The sequence below is a fragment of the Tachypleus tridentatus genome, chromosome 9 (assembly GCF_004210375.1).
Source record: "Tachypleus tridentatus isolate NWPU-2018 chromosome 9, ASM421037v1, whole genome shotgun sequence".
NCBI lineage: Eukaryota > Metazoa > Arthropoda > Merostomata > Xiphosura > Limulidae > Tachypleus > Tachypleus tridentatus.
The window spans coordinates 99763704-99787350 of NC_134833.1; the positions used below are offsets into that span (position 1 = coordinate 99763704).

The following is a 23647-nucleotide window of genomic DNA, read 5'->3' on the forward strand; positions in this document are numbered from 1 at the left end:
ATTTATCCACAATACTACCTTTGGCCTCTTCATAAGACAGAAGGTCATCTGATAAAAATGGTATAGATAAAAGTTACAAGGTTGATATTCACTTTGAAACACTGAGCTATTAGGAGAGACTTCAACATTTGTCTTATTACTTTTTCCTGGAATGTACAAAAAATACGGTGACATGATTCAATTGTCTAAAGTTGTTGGAATTTGGATAATCCACTTCTTTAATGTCACTATGACTTGTAAACTCTTAAGGTTTGTGAATTCCATACGAGAGACACTAAAAGTATTCATATTTTATACCATCGGCAAAGGCACGAGTCCTTCCTGATTTGAACAAGCCACTGTTGGATTTTGCCAGTGGCAGCAAAAATCCTTCTTTTTTTTCTTTCTTTTTTTATATATATATATATATATAAAGGATTTCTAGAATTCTACCTATATAATCATAAAACATTGTCTACACATAATGGATACTGCACTGACATCAGTGTCTATCTGAGGTAGTGCAAATTTCTTTCAAAACTAAGTCAAGTCTATAGCAAAAACTGTAAGTGCATTAATAAAGACACATGATAGTAAATTCTTTCTGTACATTTTAATGAGATTCTTTTGGATGAAATTATACTTAATAGATGAATAAAACATTTTGACCATGGTAAAAAAAGGAAACTTACATTAGGTTTTATACTGTTTCAGTATATTTAATGAAATAAAAGTTAAAGGCAGCTTTCTAAGTAAAACTTCAGGCACCAACTTTTCCACACTCTTCCCTTATAATATTAAACTTCTTTGACAAGTCAACACTGAAAAAAACTTGTACTGTTCAAGTATGAATTCCTTTTATAAGCTGAGTTGCCAAAGTATGATTATCATTAAATATACTTGTAATGATAATTAGTGTTAAAATTAAAAGACAAATATTAATGTCTTATAAAAGTATCATTAATGCAAAACTTGTGTTGTTTAAAGGGCTAGAAAAGTATAACAAAAATTCCTAAAAACTTTGTTTTCAAACACTGATATTCCTCATTCTTATTTTGTTTGCTCTCACAAAGTAGCATCTAAGATATGTGAAATTACTCTAAACTTAAAGTAATAAATATCTATCTCTTCCTATACTAAATCAAGCAAAAACACAAAATAAAACAACATGGTTTCATAAAGTTAGTTTTTGTTTTGAATATTTTAATTAATTATTAATTTGAATAATACAGACACTAGCCAAGGAATTATCAATATTTTCTGAATAAACAATCTGTCCACAAAAAGAGGTCAGAACTTTACAGAATCAGTCAGAAATATCTTGACAGAAATACCTATAATTTCAAAACAATAATAAACATTTTTACAAATTTGATACTTGACTTGGTTTGTTGGAGCAATCAATTAATTTAAATCATAAATAACATTTTAATTTAGGTAATGTTAGATGTTTGTGTCATTAAATGTTGTAGTTATCTATCAGAATTTTTATTTTTATGTCAAGTCCTACTCTTTTATGGTGTTTATAAGAAAAAATTACAAATTAAAGGAAAACAATTAAAAATATTACCAAAATCATATGGGTATGTATTATTTTGCAAAAAGAAACAAACAAAACAAGTCCAGAAAGTATCTTGAAAAAAAACAAAACAAAAATATATATCTACATAAATGCCACTTATGTACAAGAAAATAAAGATAAAAGCTTGAATAAATTACTATTTTTAAGATTTCTAATAAAATCTATTGACTTCTGTCACAATGCTGCCTTCTATATTAAAAAAAACAACATTTTGCATGCCATAAGCCTCAAACTCCAATGTTCAGTGTGGTTCAACTGTGTCTTGCATATAAATCATCATCCAACCACCCTCCACCAATAGGAGTGAAACCCCCTCACCATGTGATTCCCTCTATTCAGTTTACTAAACTATCACTCTGAGGTTAAGAAAAAAAGAAAGCACCAGTTTTCGGTGTAGAGGAAAGGTGACAAGTGTGACAGGAGGAGGTAACTACTTTTCAGAAATCCATTGGTAGAACAGGAAAATAACTTCCAATACAGTATATCACCTCCATTCATTTGTATAGCTAGAATAAGTGGACGGACCAGTGTGAGGGATAGAAATAAGTATCCTTCAAATCATCCAAAGAACACCCATGAAGTGTGATCCATATTGAGAGAGGATCACATATAGAAAACTGTACTATTTCTGTAACAGGCATATTCTGTACCCAGTGTTGAAATAGATGTCTCGTCTATGGTTAGAAAGTGGGAAGAGCACAATCAAGAATGAAGAGAGAATCGGTTGGGTTGGACTCTAAATCACAGTATACCAGAAGCTCTATTCCATAGAAGAAAGACTACAGAAGAACCATCTACTGACAGGAATGTGGGAAAAGCTAAAATGAATGTGCTCCAAGATGTAATGTAGCTGGGGCACAACAGACAATACATGGACTGCCCACCCCAAAACTAAGAAGTATCAGGAGGATCCACACTGTCTTCACCTCAAATTAAGTAGAATGGAAGGATACACTGTGCAAACTGATTATGAAACAACCATATGTGCTCAAATACACAACCAACTATGAATGATGATAGAAAGAGATGTGCCAATGAAGAAGGCCACACCAGGTTCAAACTCAAATCAAGACTGGCACCCTCTGTGCAACATCAGCCTCAACCAGTGAAAATATCCTGAGGTGGAGTGCAAGAGGAAAAGCTGTCACCCAGATCAACATTATCCTATGGATAGGACTGAACAGAAGCCAAAGCACAATGCCATCATCCAAGTCCCACCTCATGGAAGTGAATGACCTCTAGAAATATAATGCAAACTTAACCCTCTGAATAGAACTACACAGAAACTAGGTATAAAATTAACCTTTGGGACCCACCACACAGAGGTGGAGATCCTGAGGCATAATTGAGTGAGGAAGAGGTAACACAACTAACACATGTGAGGACTTATGCTAGTTGGTCCAGTTCTAATCAAAAACCACTCACAGGGAACTGAGATCCAGGTGATGGTTGGATGATGAAAGGAATGTAATGCAATATGTCAGATCTATTCTAAAGCAACATCATCTTCTGAATAGGACCACACAAAGGCTGAAGCACAATAGCAACCTTCAGATCACATTGAATCCATGAAATATAAGCAACCTCATCCTCCAGACAGAACCTAGACATAACATCAATCTCTGGGAATCATTGCACAGAGATGGTGTACATTATCTACACCAGCAGAACATAACTACTCTACTCTCTCTTGAATGAAAACAAACACATTCTGAGGGACTTCTCCATGGTCTGTCACCCAAGTGGCCCAGAACTGACAAGTAGCAAGGACTCCCTATGAGAAGAACAATAGAAAGAAAATGCAGTAGAAAGTCTAGAGAGACACCAACACTGGATACAGTGCAATGGATGACCACATAAACCATGTTTTAAAAAGCAGATCACCCCAGATTTATTCAACCAAAAGAGCAACAGGGATGGACAGCTATCCCCTTCTGTTTTACCTATGCAAGTCCACGGGTTAGTACAGGTATATTAATGAAGTAAATATATCAAAAAGAAATATCAACTAGCAATTCTGTAGAACACCCCAACTCAACAGTGTGCATTATTGACCATGAGTATATATCATGGCTGTACAGTGTGGATTTGAAATATGGGAAGTGTACCTGTACAGGCAGCACTTGCCACTAAACAGGATCTAAATCCTTCATCAGACATGCCTTTGGTGGGGAAATGTATGTACAGAAAGAAAGATAAAAGATAACTTACCCATGCACAGCCACACCAAAAGTTGGAAAGACAGCAACAATTAAAAGGCAGTACTCTGACATGGAAGAAACAACTACACCAAGCCATATGCATGACTGAAAAGTTTCCTCCAAGGGACAACAAAAGTGAGACTCCAGGAAAGAAGAAAAGGTGCTTAATTGCAAAGTCCACACATGAATCCAAAGACTGCAAAAAGAAACTTGTGGAGAAAAAAAGCCACTCAGAAGTCACAATGATAACTGGAAGATAGATGAACCAAAAGGAGCAATGGCAGACCATCTGGTCTGAAAAATCACGGCCCACCAAGGAAGGAAAACAACCCCAGGTGGGATACTTTGGTAATGATCAAAGTTTCAAAGCATACAGTGAAGACAGTTGCAAATGGCAGAGGTGCAAAGAAGGTACATGAGACTGTGTATAAGCTCTGAACTTGGGAAGTGCAGAAAGTCCCTGTGCAGTGCTGAAGTCCCTGATGGGTCCAGCATCTTCTAGGTGATAAGATAAGGTTGGAAAATGGACATGGGATAAATATATAAGACTATCAGGGACAGCCACATACATGAACAAAATTGACTCCAACTGCTGAGAGTCAAGAAATGGTTGATCAGCTGACAGATAAAGCATAATGATAAGAAGTTCATGGAGAACAAGACATGCTCACACAAGCTCTAAAATGAGAAATGAAATAATCAACACAAACCATAATGTCAAATGAAGGAAAGAAAATAAGGAATGCTAATTTCAAGAGAAAGCATTTTCAGAAAGAAGAGTTAAACCTAATAGAGTTCATAAAAGATGCACAAGAAGAAATAGCATAGGTAGGAAGAAACCAAAAAAAAAAACTGTCAAAATCCTCCTTATCAGACAAAGCAGGAGGAATTCCAATCATTATGATATCACGATCAATCTCATGATAACTGAAAATTCCTTAGATAAAATCCCGAGACCTGAAGCCAGTAGTGGCACTCAAAGTAGCAGTAATAATTATAAAGTTGTAAAACACAAACTCTAGAATTCTTCTTAAATTGTGAAGATGTCAAATATCAGGAGAAAAACAAGGTTGGTGCTGCAAACTTCTAGAGAATAACAAACTCTAGCAAATGAATAAATCAAGTAAATCACTACTTTAAAACAAAAATGAATGTGTGAAAACAGCACAATGAAAAAACATCTGCTCTCAATCTTTACCCAACAAGTGATAGTTTGAAAGAATTGAACAAAGGGAGTCACATACATGAAGAGAATGTTTTGCACTCCTACTGGTAAAGGGTTGTCTCATGTTGATTTACATGCGAGACAAACTAAAATATTTTTGCATATAGAGGGAAGCACTGAATGAAAATGACTCTGCTGGTGAATGGAGGTAATGTATTGGGTTGAGGAATAATTCGGGAGCATTTTTTCAAGTTAAAAAAATATATTCATAAATGAAACGCTTTCACAAAATATTTCATGTCATTTGGTAGATACTTTTTTGCTCTAATAGATGGTGTGTTTGATTTTCATATGTCTTTAATTTTTGCTTTCATTTTCAGCTCATTAAATGGAATGTCAAGTGGGCAAAATCTAGCTTTTTCGACACCATCTGCTTTTCGCATTTAATTTCTTGCAATTTCGTTTAAAACAATGCATACTATATACCTAGGTATTACATGAAATAAAGTATCATAATAAATGTTTTGGGTGTAATGTGTTCATGCATTGAAGTATTGTATAGTCTTGCATGTAATGGTTGAATGAAATTATTTAAAAACGCTCACGAATTATTCCTCAACCTAATACCATGTCGGAAATAAAACTACTTGTATTTTTAACAAACAATTGGTTTTTCTACAAAATTTGTTACAGACTACAATTAGTTTTAGTTTTTAGCTCTGATGACATTCAATTTTATAAAACATTTTAAAAAACAAAAATATTTATCATCATTTTTTTTTTTTACATGGTAAGCTTTTCAAGTTCCATGTTAAATCTCTATCATTATGTTATTAAAATTGACATTTCATATTAATCAAAATATAACAAACCTGAAAAAACAACACTGGGATCAAAATAGTTGGCTGCAGCAATCCAACACTCAAAACTGTGGGCACTGCATTGATGAAGAATATCTAAATTTGTTTCTGTAAGTTGTATTACAGTCACCTGTCCATTTGAATCACTTACTACCACCTTTGGATCAAGGCTAACATAAAAAGACATTAATAAAACTTAGAGAGCACACAATGTATTCGGTCTAAAAAAAATAACAAGAAATCACTTTTTTTTTTCAAACATTTTCAGGGGCTGAATAATGATGAAACCATTATGAAACATACACATTTCTAGACAATTTATCTTTCTCTAAGCAACAAAATTATACATCTCTCTTTCATACCAAATGTTTAGTAGATAAATACAAACATAACAATAAGAACCATGATGACAGTAGGCCATTGACATTACCCATTCACAAATCAAAATTATGAAAAAAACTTAACAGGCACAATATAAATTACAATGTTTATATTTATATTTAAAAAAGAAATACAAATCAAACTCCAGAAAAAATAAAGATTTTATTCAACCCTGACATTTCAGCTTATACCTTTCTCAACAGTTACAGCTTCATATACACATAGGAACTGATAACTGAATTAAAAGCTGCTTTAACAGCAACAATATTGTGTTTTTGATGCACATTAAAAAATATTCAAATGATTAAGTGACAAAAAATCAGAAGATATGAAACAAAAATAATAATTATAAACAAACAGTATATATCATATTAAGGAAGCAGTTCACAAGTTTAAAATATCTGAAAATGAAATAATTCTTATTCTATTGAAGAATAAGTATGGATGTGGTTTTCAAAACCTATCCTACCATTTAAGTTTCCAAGAACATCATTCTACCACTCAAAAAAACTTCACATACACAATTTACTTAATCTCTTAAAAGTGTTTTTTAATGCTTGAATCAAGTTTCCTCTAATTTTTATTATAAAGAAAAAAACCTTAAAACCTTTTTCAGTTCATATTTTGTAAATTAGATGTCGCACTAGCAGTTCATATGTACTTTTATACCAACACGTTGATATCAGTTTCAATGATCAAAACTTGCCACAGCAGTCTGTATTAAGCCAAGAAAGACTTTATTTAATGCTTTCTGCAGATATTACTTTATACACACACACAATATACAGAAAATTAATACTTCAATAGTTAAGTAAAATAAAAATCAAAAGAAAGGACTACAATAAAAACATCAATTCATTTAAATAAACAAAAAATTAATTTAAAGATGCCCATAAATTAAAAAGATCTCCAAGATACAGGCTATAATGTGGGGTATAAAGGAAGCCATGGGTTTTTTGAAGTAACTGTGGAAGTAGGACCCACATTAAGGTGAAAATACACCATCTCTCTTCATGTGAGACTGCCAAATGGAGAATTTCATTAAAATAAAATAATAAAAAGAAATTATGAATGCTCAAGCCCACAACACTGAACATCTGTATCATCCTTCATTTCCTGTAGACATTTGTTGGAAGGTGACACATATGTCAATACAACAACACTTCATAATAAGTTTTTTCAGCTGAAAGGTTTTGTCTTAGTGATATTAAGTTTGGTTGATTAACTGACACTATCATAAAAATCAATTTAAAAGGGTTTGGAGGAGTTATAAAAAAAATCAGCTGAATTTACATAATACATTCATCAAAAAAGTGATGTGTAAAAAGGTTCTAATTTAATATACATATTGATTACTAACATTTTCCATGAGGCATCTGAACAAATTATTGATATGAAGAGAAAGACAGAATTATGATAAATTAGCAACAGAAACATACTTTAGGTAACTGTAATATGATCTTACAAACTTCAACAGGTGCACAACACTGTGAGAAAAAGTAACTAAAATAAAAAATTCAGGTATTTATGTAAGTCAGTCATAAAATTAGGATTAGAAATCATATTTAAACAGATCTCATCAAATGCATGTTAAAAACAAAGTTTTACACATGCTTTTCTATCTAATGAAATGTATAAGAAATTAACCACTTTTTTCTTAGGGGTCACTTTTCTGGTTCATCCCCTGTATATATGACTTAACTCAGTTATTTAAATTTGTTAGAGAACGATAGACTTGTCAAAAGGTCTGCTTAAATGGTAGAATGATGAGATTATAAATGAGAACTTGATTATTAGAAGTTAACTGAGCTTTAGAAGCCTTGATCCAAACTGTTCCTTTAGCAGAATTACTTCTCTTTCAAGTTATAAACTTAAGGAATAATTATTCTGATGATGTGATGTATACTATTGTTTGAACTTATCTTACACATTTTTTGGATAGGTATGTAGCTAGGAAGGACTTTATTTTGGGACAGAGTTTTGGTTTTGTTTAGTAAGTAGAAGGATGATCTAAAATGGCAAACTGGCTTTCCATTACCTTACTTATTGCGTGAAGATTTCAAGAACTCTTACACATCAGGTTGCCCTTATCAAACAACAACTAAACACCTTACTAAAACACAAAAATAACGAATTTGTTAGCTGAAATTTACCTTCTAACAAACTCTGATAGCATATCAACTTTCCATATTCTAAAATATCACAGAAGAAATCACAATCTCTTATTAACACCAGCAATGAAGCTAATAACCTGTAATTTCCCATGTCATTCATTTTCCCCACCTTTCTAAAAACTGTCACCATGTAAGCTATTTTTACTTTCCAGTTGGAAATCTAGAGATTCCATATAATACAACTTTACAAAGATCAAAGTCACTACCATTCCAAATATTCAACCAACAGAACCTGAAATATAGTGACTGAACTGTAACACAACAAACATTTGCAACCTTACTTCAGAATGATTAATTTTGATCCACTTGAAAAATTATATTTACAAAAAAAAATACCCATATACATCCAAGTACAAAGTAAAACACAGAAATCCTATCATTATAAATTATAACATTTCTACTTATATACGTATGCATTGTTTGGAGATAAAAAAAAAGCATCTTTCCAGTGTAGGAATAATTGTTCACATGCTCACACATGTATGGAATAAATACAGTCAATAGCTGATACCATATTTTCATACAATATTTTCTTTGCAAATCAGATTCTATTGTTTTAAGAATAAAGAAAGTTATTAGCAACTTGGACAACAGAAAAGTATATGTTAGATGACAAGAAAACTCCACAAAGATTCGGTGCCATCCCATGTCTGAAACTAAGGAAAAAAAGGCATTCATATAATACAGTCATGCCAGGTGTCCAAAGGGAGTGCGTTTGTTTCACCTCAATAAACGTTTAGTTTTTGAATCATAAATGTATTTTAATAAGCTAATTGGCATTTCTAAAACTGCAAGAAAAATAACACAAATGTTACATACAGTAAAAAACAACTGCAAAGGAGGTTCAATCCCAAGTTTGTAGTAATAAACATATGGAATATAAAGAAAAATAAATACATACACACACTATACACTCTGCATTATTAACACACTAATAATGTATAAATAATTACCTGGGCTGTTTCCAGTTGAACCAGTCCAGTGAAAGAGCTAAATTACTAGAATTTTCATCTAGTTTTTTTTTCGAAAACTCCTCTAGTAGCAAGTTTGGAGAATCATCTGCATTTTTTAAGTTATAAAGAACAAGCTGACCATCTGCTGATGCCACACCCACAAGACAATATTTATGAATCATATGAGGACACCATTTAACATCAAGAACTCCAAAAGTCTGAAGTTTATACTGGAGAAAACAGGTATCATCTTGAGTCAGTTGAAATAATTGTAGACATCCTACCCTAGTCTGTGAATTGAAGCCTGCACTCTCAGTTACTGACTTGTCCTGTATATAAACAACAATGTGAATGTAATAAATATCATACTTGAATTTAAACACTATTTCTGGATAGCCAAGCACGGTCTACTTATTTGGTATCTGACATAGTAACAGCTATATATTACAGCCTTCATATGTTTTGGAGCAAGATTATTAAAGACGTACGCTTCCAGAAATAATTTTACATAATCATTGAGTGGAAAACAACATAATCTGCATGAAAAAAAAACAACAAAAAACTTCTAAATGATATTAATGGAACACACTTCACATTGCATTTACATGTATATTTGCCTGGATGTATATTAATATTTAAATGCAGGTCTATAGTACAACCACACTTACAAAGTAATGAAGATGCATGTGTTTAAAACAGTAAGGAGCTTGAACTGTCTTGAACTGCATCTCTCTAAACTACAGAAGTAAACAAGTAATAAAGAGCAAAAAAAATATTACCTATGAAGTTTACTGTTGTTGTGGAGATTTCTATATTAGAGACACTTGAAGAACCACAGCCTAGCCAAAGAAAAGTTGAAATACCAATTAACCACAAAGCCACTACACTTTTAAAAGTCTTCCCTAGTTACATAACAATACTGATAGGTTTGAGAACTTTAATGGACTGCAAATGCCTCTTGAAACAAAAGAAAATGACATTTCAGCTTCTATACTGAGACCTCAACAGAGAATGATTTCCACATCAGCAACCAAAACAACCCTCAACAAACTTGATATAATGACAACACGATCATGCTGACAACCTCTGCCAATCCGCACAGCTACATTAACGTTTATACCGCATCAGCAGCAACCTGAAGAGAAGGTGGCCCCAGTATAGAAACTGAAACATTAGTTTCTTTTCTTTCAACAAGCAGTTTCAGTGCATTAAATTTCTGAAACCTACTATGTATACTCTATCTAAAATTCCACTGGAAAAACTGCATTAATTTTCATACTCTCAGTTAAGGTCAAGGACAAATCCTCAGTACTAAAAACAATGAAAATAAAGCCAAGTGTTCTTCAATGACATCCCTCAACACACACTCAATGATTACTAAGGTTTTCAATTCACTAAAATTGAGAGATTTACACTCAATAAAAACATATTAACAAACAAGGGAAACCACAAACTTGAGTTCAAAGACTGTGCTTCCACTCTAATAATATCACTACCATGATGATAACATCATAAACTAAACCTAAACAAAAAGAGATATCCCAAAACATCCAAGCTACAGCTATCAGAGAACAAGATGTATACAACTAGAGCACAATTTCTACAGAAGCTTATCAAAAAAACCAAACTATCATCTACTCCTATACCATAGTCAACTGCAGTTCATATAAACTTCAAATTCAGAAAATTTATTTTGTTCACAACTGTTGTAACAATTTGTAAAATTCTGAAAATGATGTCTATGTAGAAACAATTTATGCAAAAATATTTTAGTAAAGAGTATTTTGTGATTCTTAAAATGTATATCAAATTACTTTACATTACTTAAAAACTTTTGTCTGGAAATAAAATAATTCTACAACCTGTAAGAGTTATCCAATTTTAACAAAATTTAAAATATGCAGGATTCAGACTACTAAATCTGGTATCAGCTTGATGAATGCTATCAGTAAAGAAGTGGTAGTGCTGTGAACTTAGATTTTTATCAAAGCTTATGTGTATATAATGATTGGAGAGAAATTATCATACTTAAATATATGTTGTTATTTTGTGAAGAATTGCTTGCCTCAATGGATAAATAACCTGTTGTAGTTTACTTATGTATTTCACAATAACAAAGTTATAGTTAGGAATTTTTCCTACCCTTTACCAATGTTACAACACATTATTAAGCTTATTTTACCTTTATAAAATGTGTATATGTGTATCTTTTAAGTTGTTCAGTTTAAAAACACACATGCACAAAAATTTATAACCCACTCATAAATGTTCTACCTTTGCTCTTTAATACAAATTATATTACATAGCTAAATTTTATATCTTAGAATTTCATATCTGTATTAAAGAAAGCACAGGTAGGAAACAAAATATTCTTCATTCATTTAGATTCAAAGATTTCTCTACTACAAAAAGAAAATGCAGTAAGTTATCCCAAATGAAAATATTTTTGTTTATTTCATAGACATTACAGATGAGTAATTAATCAATTACTCATAAGCATCAATTACATCACACTTAACTGTAATTTCAATTAAGCTTATAAATGTCATGGAAAAATTAACTAATCAAAATTAGTTTCCAGTTAATCAAAATATTATGATTCCTTATTGTTATTTATGATTAATTCAAGGTTGTTCAGCTTAACTGTTCAGTTTCATATCTCACAAATGTAATTAACCAAAATCAGTGTTTCCAATCATTCCAACCGACCAATTAAATCTTATGAGAAAATAATCAATTAGTTTAATGTTACTGATTAATGAGTCCAATGATTAACTATTAAATTCTACTAATCACTCAGCTCTAATGAATATTCTTTTCAAATTAAACAAATTATAAACAACTTTATTCTAGTTTATATTTTCAGTTATTTACTAGTTACTCCGAGTTGAACAAAAATGATAATGTGTATTAATATGATCTAAACTAACAAGCAAACTAACCTCTTCTAGCTGATACATTCCACATAACAGAAGATTTTGATAAGGGTTTACAGGACACCATTCAACACTGTCTGCATAGTAACCAACATCTGTTTCCCATATCGTTATTGGAAATGATGAAGGATCACATGTTTGTGCCATTGTTGATATTAATACTATTAGAAAAAAAACAATGGTATATATGAAAAAAAACAAAAGTTACACAATATTTTTTTACACTATGATTTGTTAAAAATTCTGGAGTTTAATGTGATAGTACAAAAAGAAAAAAATACTTAAAACATTGTCATTATGAAAAATATTTGATTCATCAGTAACTGAAATTTTCTTTTTGTGATGTATTCATACAGTTAGTTATTAGGCATTTTAACCAAAACTTTTCAAAGCTACATTGTATCTCCTTTCAAAATAAAGCAGCCATTTTAACTATACTTAATATAAAAAAGTAAATCCAGCCTCAGAACAACTTATTACCAATATGCATATGTAACATACCCATCCTGAAAAATAAATTACAAATAAACTTACTCTATTTTTCAAATAAAGTATTCATTTCCCTTTTCAACTATTATAAAGTGCTGTCCCCTATTACTAATTCCAATGTTAGTCCTAGTTAGAAAAAAAAAGTCTTAACTAAAGCCTAGTTTGATTTTTTCCAGTTCTTAAACAAACTTGCATAACTTTCAGACCACTTTCTACCTCATTGATTTAATTCCAATTTTCAGTTTCACATAAAATGTTTTCAATTTAGTTTTATTAAAAAAGAATGCTCTTAAAAATAACTTAAAAGTAAGATATCTAGAGTTAAAAACTTTGTGCAATTTTAGATAAATAATAACTAGTATGATAAATAAAGTTCATAATATTAAAAAAGCAGAATAAATATATATTTCAACTCCTGGCTGTGAATGGTGATGCATGTTGTAACCAACAGAAATCCTCCACCACAAATAAAATAATAATGGAAGCCACAATGAGGCTCAAAAATGGAAAAGTGTCTTGTCCTGAAAAACTAATGTAGATCCAAAAGTAGCTGCAAACAACCCATTCTACTCTTCACCAAAATTCAGAACCTAGAAAAAATATCATCAAAATGGAGCAAAAACATAATAATCAAGATCTCCAAGAAAGGCACTCTTAAGAGACTGCAACAACTAGCATGGCATTTGTTGATAGATTGTTAAGGCAGAGTATTCATGATGAAACTTTGAAGAATGGACAGCAACTGCCTGTTGTGGAAACACAAGTGTAGATGATGATTTTGAATTTATTTCCAACAAGAATTAACCGTACAATGAATCATGACAAAAAGAATGCAGTGTAAATTATGAAAAAATTGTTACACATGTATAGAAAGTGAAAAAGGGAATAATTACACACACACACATACACACAAAGCAAGGGATAAAAGGTAATAATTAAACATACATACAAAGTGAAAAAAATGGCATATACAAAGCAAAAACAAAGTAATTCAATATATATAAAGCAAAAGAAAATAATTAAAAATATACAAAGCAAAAAATTAAATAAATACAAGGCAAAAAATTATTAGATATATACAAAGCAAAAAATAATTAAGGATATAAAAAAGTTACATATATACAAAACAAAAAAATTAAATATACAAGGCAAAAATAATTAAATACATACAAGGCAAAGAAATTATTAAATATAAGTAAAGCAAGAAAATAATTATGGACATAAATGTATACAAAAATTAAGAAAAATAAAGAAAATACATATATACATACAAGAACCGAGAGTGGAGATAGGAAAGCTCAGAACCCATGCTCGACCCAACCACCCACCAACAAACAAAGCAAACATCCGGCCACCACTAATGGAAAACGTCCCTGGAACTCAGCTGCTGAAAGTTTGCCTCGAGACAGAGTAACAGCTTATACCTGGCCTTACCCAGTATCTTAAAGTATGACACTGGTGCCTGCTCGAAAACAAATTGGTTTGAACAAGCCAGATGACGTACTTAAAGACAGTGTATACTGGAAAGAAAAGGCTAAGTGACTGAGAACAGGGACCAGCACGTGGTATAAGATGCTTTCAGCCAAGAGTGGCTGGACCCAGAAAAGGCAAGCCACCCTATCCCAGATCTACGCTGATGTTGGACAGAGGACCAACCTGTGCATGACAAAGTCTACCCTAGTGTGGCACTAAGGACACAACTCAGTTGCACAAGAGTTCTACTGATATGCACACTCCCTCACCAGAAGGAGGTTATGCACAGTGTGCCACTTGAAAGCCTGGAGATAGTTATTTAAGAAAAATAAAAAAATTGGGAAACTTCTTTGGAACATGAATCTACTGAGATTTATTCTTAAACAGAAAGACACAAAAAAAGGTATGGTAATAAACTGTTATGACCTCATTATGGTCATATTTCATTTAAAAAAATTGTGGTATGCAACAGTTGATGACAATAGTTATTTAAAAAATGCACAAAATTATGCTGATTTAGGGCTGATAAACCATGGAAGAAAAGTCAAATATGAGAAAATATAAGTGAATAAACAAAATATTTATTTACACTATACATTTGTAAAAGTTACCCAGTAACTGACTTCTGATATCAAGGATGGAAACACTAGAGCCAAAAAACCAAGTAAAACAAAAGATTTATTTTCTTAAATACTAACTTTTACACTTAAATAAGCTTTGTAAGCAAAAAAAAAATAGAAATAACTAATATAACTCCTTCAAACATAATGCCAATAAGACAACAGGGATGGAATTTACATCGTCCATACATAATAGCATAGGCACAGCATAGATAAACGTTAACAGACAAAAATAGAATAAACTCAGTTAAGATTGAATGGTTATACACTGCTGGCAAAAATCTTAAGGCTAATGAACATAAAGAAAAAATATGCTTTTGCGTTGTTAGACTCAACCACTTATTTGAATAGAGCTTCAAAAGATGAAAATAAAAATAAAAAGCTTTTTTAGCATTTAATAGGGAAAATGTGAACACTATGAAATTAGCCTAAATACAAGCTGGTTAAAAGTTTAAGACCATACTGAAACAAAGCATTAATTGGTAAACACGTAACAAAATTTAGTCATTTGCATTCAAGTATTAGCATTGTCAACATCTCTTACTGACATCTCCTGTGTTACATTGGGTAAAAACATGGCAAAGGCTAAAAAGTTGACAAGGTTTGAACATAGGAGAATTATCGAGCTGCAAAAGCAAGGTCTCTCTCAACGTGCCATTGCTGGCGAGACTGGGCACAGTAAAACAGCTGTAGTAAATTTCTTAAAAGACCATGAGGGATATGGAACGAGAATTTCAAGTGGTCGGCCCAAGAAAATTTCACCGGCATTGAGAAGAGGATTCGATAGGTTGTCCAGCAAGATACCAGCTGAACATCGAACCAGATTAAGGCCCTTACAGATGCAGGATGCAGCTCAAGAACAATAAGACGGCATCAATGGGAGAAAAGCTTTAAAAACTGTAAACATCTTCAAAGGTCACACCTCCTTCCACACCATGAAACAGCTCAGTTAAACTTTGTCGAGAATCACCAAACATGAGATGTAGAAAAATGGAAGATGGTTTTGTTCTCTGATGAGAAAAAATTTAATCTGGATGGTCCAGATGGCTTCCAACCTTACTGGCACAATAAGAATATCCCACTGGAGACATTTTCTACATGACACAGTGGAAGAGGTTCCATCATGGTTTGGGGTGCTTTTTCCTTTCATGGAACAATGGAGCTTTAGCTTATACTGGGGCGTCAAACAGCAGCTGTTTGGCATGTTGGAGAGAGCATCCTTATTGACAGAAGGCCCTCACTCGTGTGGAAATGACTGGATCTTTCAGCAGGGCAATACTGCAATACACAATGCCTGCAGGACAAAGGACTTTTTCATGGCAAATAACTTGATTCTTTTGGACCATCCAGCGTGTTCACCTGAACTGAACCCCACTGAAAATGTTTGGAGGTGGATGGCAAGGGAAGTCTATAGAAATTCCAAACAGTGCATGATCTTCCTGAAGCCATCTTCACCATTTGAAATAACATTCCAGCCAGCCTTCTGTGCAACCACTTACACTGACCATGCCAAAGCGAATGTTTGCAGTTATTTGCAATGTTGGCCATGCAACTCACTAGTGAGACCTCTTGCTGGGCAGTTCCTACCCTGTTTAGGACTTTTTTTTGGTATGGTCTTAAACTTTTGACCAGCTAGTATTTAGGCTAATTTCATAGTGTTCACATTTTCCCTATTAAATGCTAAAAACGTTTTTTTTTTTTATTTTCCCTTTTTTTATTATTTTCATCTTTTGAATCTCTACTCAAATAAGTGGTTGAGTCTAACAATGCAAAATGCATATTTTTTCTTTATGTTCATTGGCCCTAAGATTTTGGCCAGCAGTGTATATATATTGCTATATGTTAATTTCTTGCCTATGCTATAATATAGAGGTGATGCAAGTGCCATCCCTACTATTTTGTTCCCATTGTGTTTTCAAGAATTGACATTTGCCATTCCTACACTTACTTTTTTTGAAAATGTTTTTCTTCACTTCTTTGCTTATTTTTTAAAGCAGTGTTTCAATACACATAAGAAGGAATTCTAAGCTATTCCACAAAGCAGTTTTTTAACAGGTTACCTTTCAAGATGTTCAAACAGAAAAGCATACATGTTAGCTTGATACTAAAGAGAAACAAGAAGGATTAACAATGTAGAAGGATTAGCACACATTTATGATTTTCAGACATCCAGTAATACCACAGTGACTGGAAATTTATCAACTACATTACTTCCCCTGCACATTAAAACTACTTTTCAAGTTCTATCTCACTGAATAAGATTGGCAAGATGCTCTGAATAAAAGAAACATTCTGAACAGAATCAACTCTTTTACAGATTTTAGTATCATCAGCTAGTTTGATGATAATCTCAAGAACACTATCCAAGTTATTTGTATACACATGGCAACACATGCCTCAAAACAGCTCCTAATATTTATATTTTTCAAATTGAAAAAGTACTTTTAAGCAAATTTTCTAATCGCACCTGAAAATGTTTCTGTAATTCCATAAATTAAGAATCTAAATTAACAATAAACATTTTTGAAAAACTTATTCAAAGCTCTCTGAAAGTCATGAATCTCAACAATCCTTTGTCAGATCTGATAAATTGTTAGTTTTAATTTTCAGATATTTCTCCATCTTTTTTTTTTTTTTTTCAAAATCTATGATAAAAAGAAAAATCTTCCTTATATGTTTAAGTTCAGACAATAAACAAACAAGGCTTACTTACAAACGAAAACGTTTCCTATTTCGCTTTCCTTACATTTATATTTAGCATATAACCCTAATAATCCAGCTTTTTCAAGCTAATTGAAAACTTTCTAAACACCCTACATTACCTTAAGCCATGCACTGACAAAAGGGTCATTCCATGCCCATGCACCTAGGGCTTCCCAGTTATATCATATATTTCCTTCAAATAATTTAAGCAAAAACTACATTATGATTTATTTAGCCATGCAAGATCCTAAAGCTGTATTGCATTGCGAAATAAATCAAAAGGTAGTTTTTGCTTAATATTTTTAAAGAAAATCTATGCTATGAACTTGGAAAAGTTCTTTTTTTCTGGATGATTTGACATGGAATGACCCAAAAATAAGTTCAAAACTGATTTCTTGAACGTGACAGTTTTAATACTGTCATAGAATTAGAAAAGAAAAAGTGTCAAACGGTTTAAATACTAATTATCAATATCAGCCCACATTACAATTTCTATATTTAAACTTTATTTTTACACTAACCCATTACGTTAGGCAAATATAAACTTTTATCTCTTAATTTTACTTTTTTTTTTCTAAATCACAAACGACCCTTTACGTCAAGAACAGATTTTTAACGAAGCAATCCTTCAGATATATATATATATATATATATATATATATTCAGCATAATACAAACTAATAACAGAATGATAATACACCCTCTCATGGTGCACATATAGTATCGGGTTAAACACGAATAACTTAATAATATATGCACTATAAGTTACACGTTAATATGCAGGAAGCAGGTGAGAAACCTTTACTTGTATATAAAGATTTCTAAATTAAAAAATACTAACAAAATCCTATAGACAAGGAACCATTTGGTCTTTTAAGGCTGTCCTACACCCACCCTTAAGAAATGTAAAACTTAAATACAATCTTTACATTTCAGCAGTGGCGCAACTAGCCTTCATGGCACCCAATTGTGCCACGGCGTCTTTATTCATTTTATTGAACACTCCATGGAAAGATTTCTATAAAGAAGAAGAAAAATATATTTCAAACTAAGAAAATAGAATCTAATACATTATAACGATTTCTAGGCCCGGCATGGCCAAGCGTGTTAAGGCGTGCGACTCGTAATCTGAGGGTTGCGGGTTCGCATCCCGTCGCGCCAAACATGCTCCCCCTTTCAGCCGTGGGGGCGTTGTGATGTGACAGTCCATCCCACTATTCGTTGGTAAAAGAGTAGCCCAAGAGTTGGCGGTGGGTGGTGATGACTAGCTGCCTTCCCTCTAGTCTTACACTGCTAAATTAGGGACGGCTAGCACAGATAACCCTCGATTAGTTTGTGCGAAATTAAAAAGAATAATAACAATTTCTAAGCCTCGCCTCTTCTCTTAATTACAGTTAACTCATCACGTCTAGTCAAGCTCATAGAAAGTTCAATGGTCCCATTCTTTGAGGCTGGAGAGGTACGTTTTTGACCACTGAATATGATCGTCGAACAGAACGGTACAATAAATTTGTTACACCTACATAAATATGTAAATTTTTCGAAGTTTCTATTTTGTTTCAGTTCATTTTTAATGAATAGCGCTGCTGAAGTAAAAAATACAGTTCCTCTTTAATTGTGTATGAAATCAGAATCACTCACTTGAGCTACTGAAGGTGTTTTCTTGCGAAAAAAAATTGTTGTTGCTCTATTCGGATTCCTTGGTAGATAGTTGTCTTTTCTGTTGAAAGACTAGGTAATGGTTTAGGGTTTCCCTGCCACAGTGGCAACTGAGAATGGCCTAAAGTCATATGGGTGAGACATGGGACATCAGCAGCCTAGCTTTGTTTATGTATAGTTTATTTTGGTAATTAAAAGCCGTACTCTCTTCTACTTACATTTCCAAAGATTTGAGCAAACGTAAACTGTAAGAAATTTCAGTACAATATTTTAATTTTGAAGAGTTTATGTTTGAATAACAGTGTAATGATCATTTTTAACTGTTGACATTCAGATTTATTTTGTTCAACTTGCAAAAGGGCTTACACTGAATTAGTGAGAAAGAGAACTAATAAAATTTATCTGACATTTTATCCAAGTACACACATAAACATAGCAAACACCTGCCAATGTTTTGTTTTGTATTGTGACTATTTTTATTGTAAAAATGATTTCGAATGCATTTTTCTGCAGCCTCTTCCTTAGAGACCACCTCAGTCAAAGTCAAAGAGAAGCAATGCTATATTACGTAATAAAGTATTTGTTAGATCTTCAATTTTGAAAGCCCTGTAAATTTACTCGAAGATAAATCAGTGAAAAAATACCACAGAGGGAGTAAAGTGGAGAAAATTTGATGCAATGGCCATGAATACTTTTATTCTGAATATTTGTTATTGTTTAGTGGGTATGTGACTGTACGTTTTGAGTCGCTAGAGTGTCGAGGCTCTCAACATGTGAAAATGGCATTTTATGCTAGTTGGATAAAGCACAAGTTGGAGGAAGAATCAGATATTAAGATAAGAAGCTCACAGGAAGGGTCATTCTTTCTAGGACATTTCCTCTCCAGAACATCAGGAGTTCATTGATGCTTTGAAGTTCACTGATTGCTATATTTTTGCTGTCACGAACTTGGGAAAAAAGACAACCAGTGTTTGGAGTACCCAAAGTGAATAAACACCTTTCCTGAAGGAGGAAAATGCAAGGTGCCATTGATAGATGACATCCACTAACAGAAAATGTTGTTCCAGCAGTCAAGACAGTGGGGCTGAAAAGAGTAACTTATTGGGCAGTAGAGAGCCACGTCACGAAGGTTGGCACAATATCAAGCTAATGGAAACGTGTGATGTGCTAAAAGCAAAGTCCACCAACAGTAGTTGTTTTACCACAATGAAGAGACAATAGGAATTTACTTGTGAAAATGGTGATCTTTGGAGTAGTAAAAAGCTTCTCCATGATTTGAACCATACTACTGAGGCAATTATGGATCATCGAGGAAATTAAGATTGTGCAAGGTCAATGAGTAATCTACTTCCCGTAATTCACTACTCTGCAACCATGTCGTCAGGAATTAACAAGAGTAAGACTCCGAGCATACAAGACTGTTCAACTGAGTGCAAACAATAAGTTTATAGTGGATAGGCTTATGCCAAAATTGCATATAACTGTGGTAAAGACAAAGTAAATATGTTCCCAGATGTTTAAGTGTGACCAAAGAGTATTTTGATTGGTTGTTGAATCATTTTAAATATGTTACTTCCTGGAATGTATAGACTCAAGAGCAGGTGATGTCATGCCTTGATCAAATTAAGCAGCTAACAGAATCACAGCTTCAGAACTGAAGCATAGTTGTGAAAAAGCTACATCAACATTCTGACCTGGTGGAAAATTGAGTCATATATTACAATGAATTTAAAACTCAAAGAATACGGCACCCTAGGACTTTGGATGTCGGCTCGGCATGGCTAGATAGTCAAGGCGCTCCAATCACAATATGAGGGTTCGAATATCTGTCACACTAAACATGGTCGCTCTATCAGCCGTGGGGGCGTTATAATTAAATGGTCAAACCCACTATTCGTTGGTAAAAGAGTAGCCCAAGAGGTGGTGATGACCAGCTGCCTTCCCCCATGCCTTATTATTATTATGCCTCTCGATTCCATGAAGGAACATAGGGCCGCAATCGCTTGCGGATTCATTAACAGGCTGGTTTTTTAAGTGAGTAGATTGTTAGCCTACCGCACAACCCCCAACCAAGAGGAGAAACCTTAGCCGTCCCTAATTTTGCAGTGTAAGACTAGAGGGAAGGCAGCTAGTCATCACCACCCACCGCCAACTCTTGGGCTACTCTTTTATCAATGAATAGTGGGATTTGACCGTAACATTATAACGCCCCCACGGCTGAAAGGGCGAGCATGTTTAACGCGACTGGGATGCGAACCCGCGACCCTGGAATTACGAGTCGCACGCCTAACGCGCTCGGCCATGCTGGGCACCCCCCATGCCTTACATTCTTAAATTATGGACGGCTAGTTCAGATAGCCCGCGTGTAGCTTTGCACGAAATTCAAAACAAAACAAACTTTGATGTCGTTATTGACGATATGTAATGATGACATAAGAAGCATACTTTGCAGTGGAATCCGCTGATCATAAGAACAGCCACTTGACAATGAAGCTTGGTTTGGTTTGTTTTGAATTTCGCGCAAAGCTACTCGAGGGCTATCTGCGCTAGCCGTCATTAATTTAGCAGTGTGAGACTAGAGGGAAGGCAGCTAGTCATCACCAACCACCGCCAACTCTTGGGCTACTCTTTTACTAACGAATAGTGGGATTGACAGTAAAATTATAACGCCCCTACGGCTGAAAGGGTGAGTATATTTGATATGACGGGGATTCGAACCCGCATCCCTCGGATCACGAGTTGAGTGCCTTAAGCACCTGGCCATACCAGGCCAACTGAAGCTCAAATTTTCTCAAAAATACGCAAGTGGCGCTGTGAAGTAACAATACTCACTTAAGGTAGCGAGAAAAATATAAGTTTCGAGTAACGTGACGTAAAAAAATAGTAAAGCCTAGGCAACAATGTATTTGTAAACACAATTGCGAAATGTATCACAACTACTGTATGTGAAATAATTACATTTAACTCTCATGTTATGAAATGTAAAATAAATATTAAATCACCAAATAAACTGAATAATAGCACACTAAACAATTGTGTATATTTAACAATATGCCATTATAAATATAGATGAAGTGTATTTGGTTAAACAAGCGTCACACGGGCTTCTCTGGAGGTCTAGAAAAAAAAAAAATTAAGATAAAGTGAATGTTAAAAAACAGAATTAATACGTTCTTCCTAAAGGCCATGGTCATCTTCAGTAGTCATTGTCAGAAAGAAAAGGACAGCATGAATAGCTTTTGTGTTGAGTTCCACGGGGTGATTGCTGTGATATGCATTGATGATTTTATATTGCTATGGGCAGATGAATGCCTGACTATATTAAAGGTGACCTGAATTACTGATACTGGCAAATGAAGCTGAACATAAATTGCAGACATAAAACTGCTTTTAGCACTTTAAATGGTTTGTACAAGATTTCTGTTGTAGCATTTAGCCTTTGTAATTCTCCAAATACTTTTGACAAGCTGATGTGCATCCAAGCATTTGTTAAAACTAGTATAGTCAGTAACAAGCGTGAGATGTATTGTTCCACTGTTTTTAAACACTGGGTCATGGTGCATAACCTGTGTTGCAAAGTCTCTAATATAACAGGTTATTTAGAGTTTGAATATCACAACTAAAATAGAGCACCATGTCGTAACTTATATTTGTACAAACATTCACTTATGCTCTGCTGGCTGCATTCAAGTTCAGGTTTTCAGCACTCGTGTGAATATCATACAGTTCTTACAGCCAGTTTAAACAGGGTAAATTTCAGCAGAAAATTGTTGGACATCCTTTGTGGAAGATAGCTCTCATAGTTAGTCCATTCCCAGTACTGAACAAATTCATTGACATACTCATTATTATTATCAACAACTTCACAAATTAGACAAGGCTTATCCATTGACTGATATTTTGATACAATTCGTACCTTATATGTTGGGAGCACAAAACTGCCCAGTTTGGAGCACCAGACGAAATCTATAAAGATCAAGGAGCTAATTTTAGCAGCCACATCTTTCAAATGTATAAAGTGCTGATGGTCTTGAAGATATTTACTTTGCTTTATCAACCCAGTCTAATGGTTTAGTACTGTGCAAAAGTGTTAGGACAAAGTCAAAAATTAGATTTCAAGCTACTTTCAAAGAACAATGGAAGGTAAATCACAGTTGAAAAGTCAAAATTTTATTAATCTTCATATTTAGTGCAATGGAAACTTAGGGAAAGTGCTTGAGTTCAAGAAACATTTAATGTTTTACTTCCACCTTTTGCTTCAATAATTGTAGACAGTCTGTCAGGCATTGTTGCAACATATTTCATCAAAGTATCCTTTGGGATTTTACTACAGATTTCTATAATGCACTCCCATAAAATTTATTTGGAAGTACTGATTGATTGATTGTTTGGAATTAAGCACAAAGCTATACAATGGGCTGTGCTCTGTCTACCACAGGGTATTAAACCCTGTTTCCAACATTGTGAGTCCA

At 33.4% G+C, this 23647-nt stretch overlaps 1 protein-coding gene across 5 annotated transcripts in view; it reads right to left on the reverse strand.

The window, feature by feature from the left end:
- LOC143225868 (diphthine methyltransferase) overlaps window positions 1–18495 on the reverse strand; it is a 30748-nt gene extending 12253 nt beyond the window's left edge. Inside the window, exons 1-5 of one of the 5 annotated variants that reach the window (XM_076456023.1) lie at window positions 17636–17963; window positions 16762–16917; window positions 12238–12392; window positions 9296–9624; window positions 5800–5957 (exon numbers count right to left, since the gene is read on the reverse strand). In XM_076456023.1, coding sequence (XP_076312138.1) covers window positions 5800–5957; window positions 9296–9624; window positions 12238–12378 — 628 coding nt within the window. In that variant the 5' untranslated portion in view covers window positions 12379–12392; window positions 16762–16917; window positions 17636–17963. Of the gene's footprint in view, window positions 1–5799; window positions 5958–9295; window positions 9625–12237; window positions 12393–16761; window positions 16918–17526; window positions 17964–18357 lie in introns of those variants that run through there. The other 4 variants (XM_076456022.1, XM_076456021.1, XM_076456020.1 and 1 more) reach the window with 4 other exon arrangements.
- Window positions 18496–23647: the final 5152 nt, after the last annotated feature.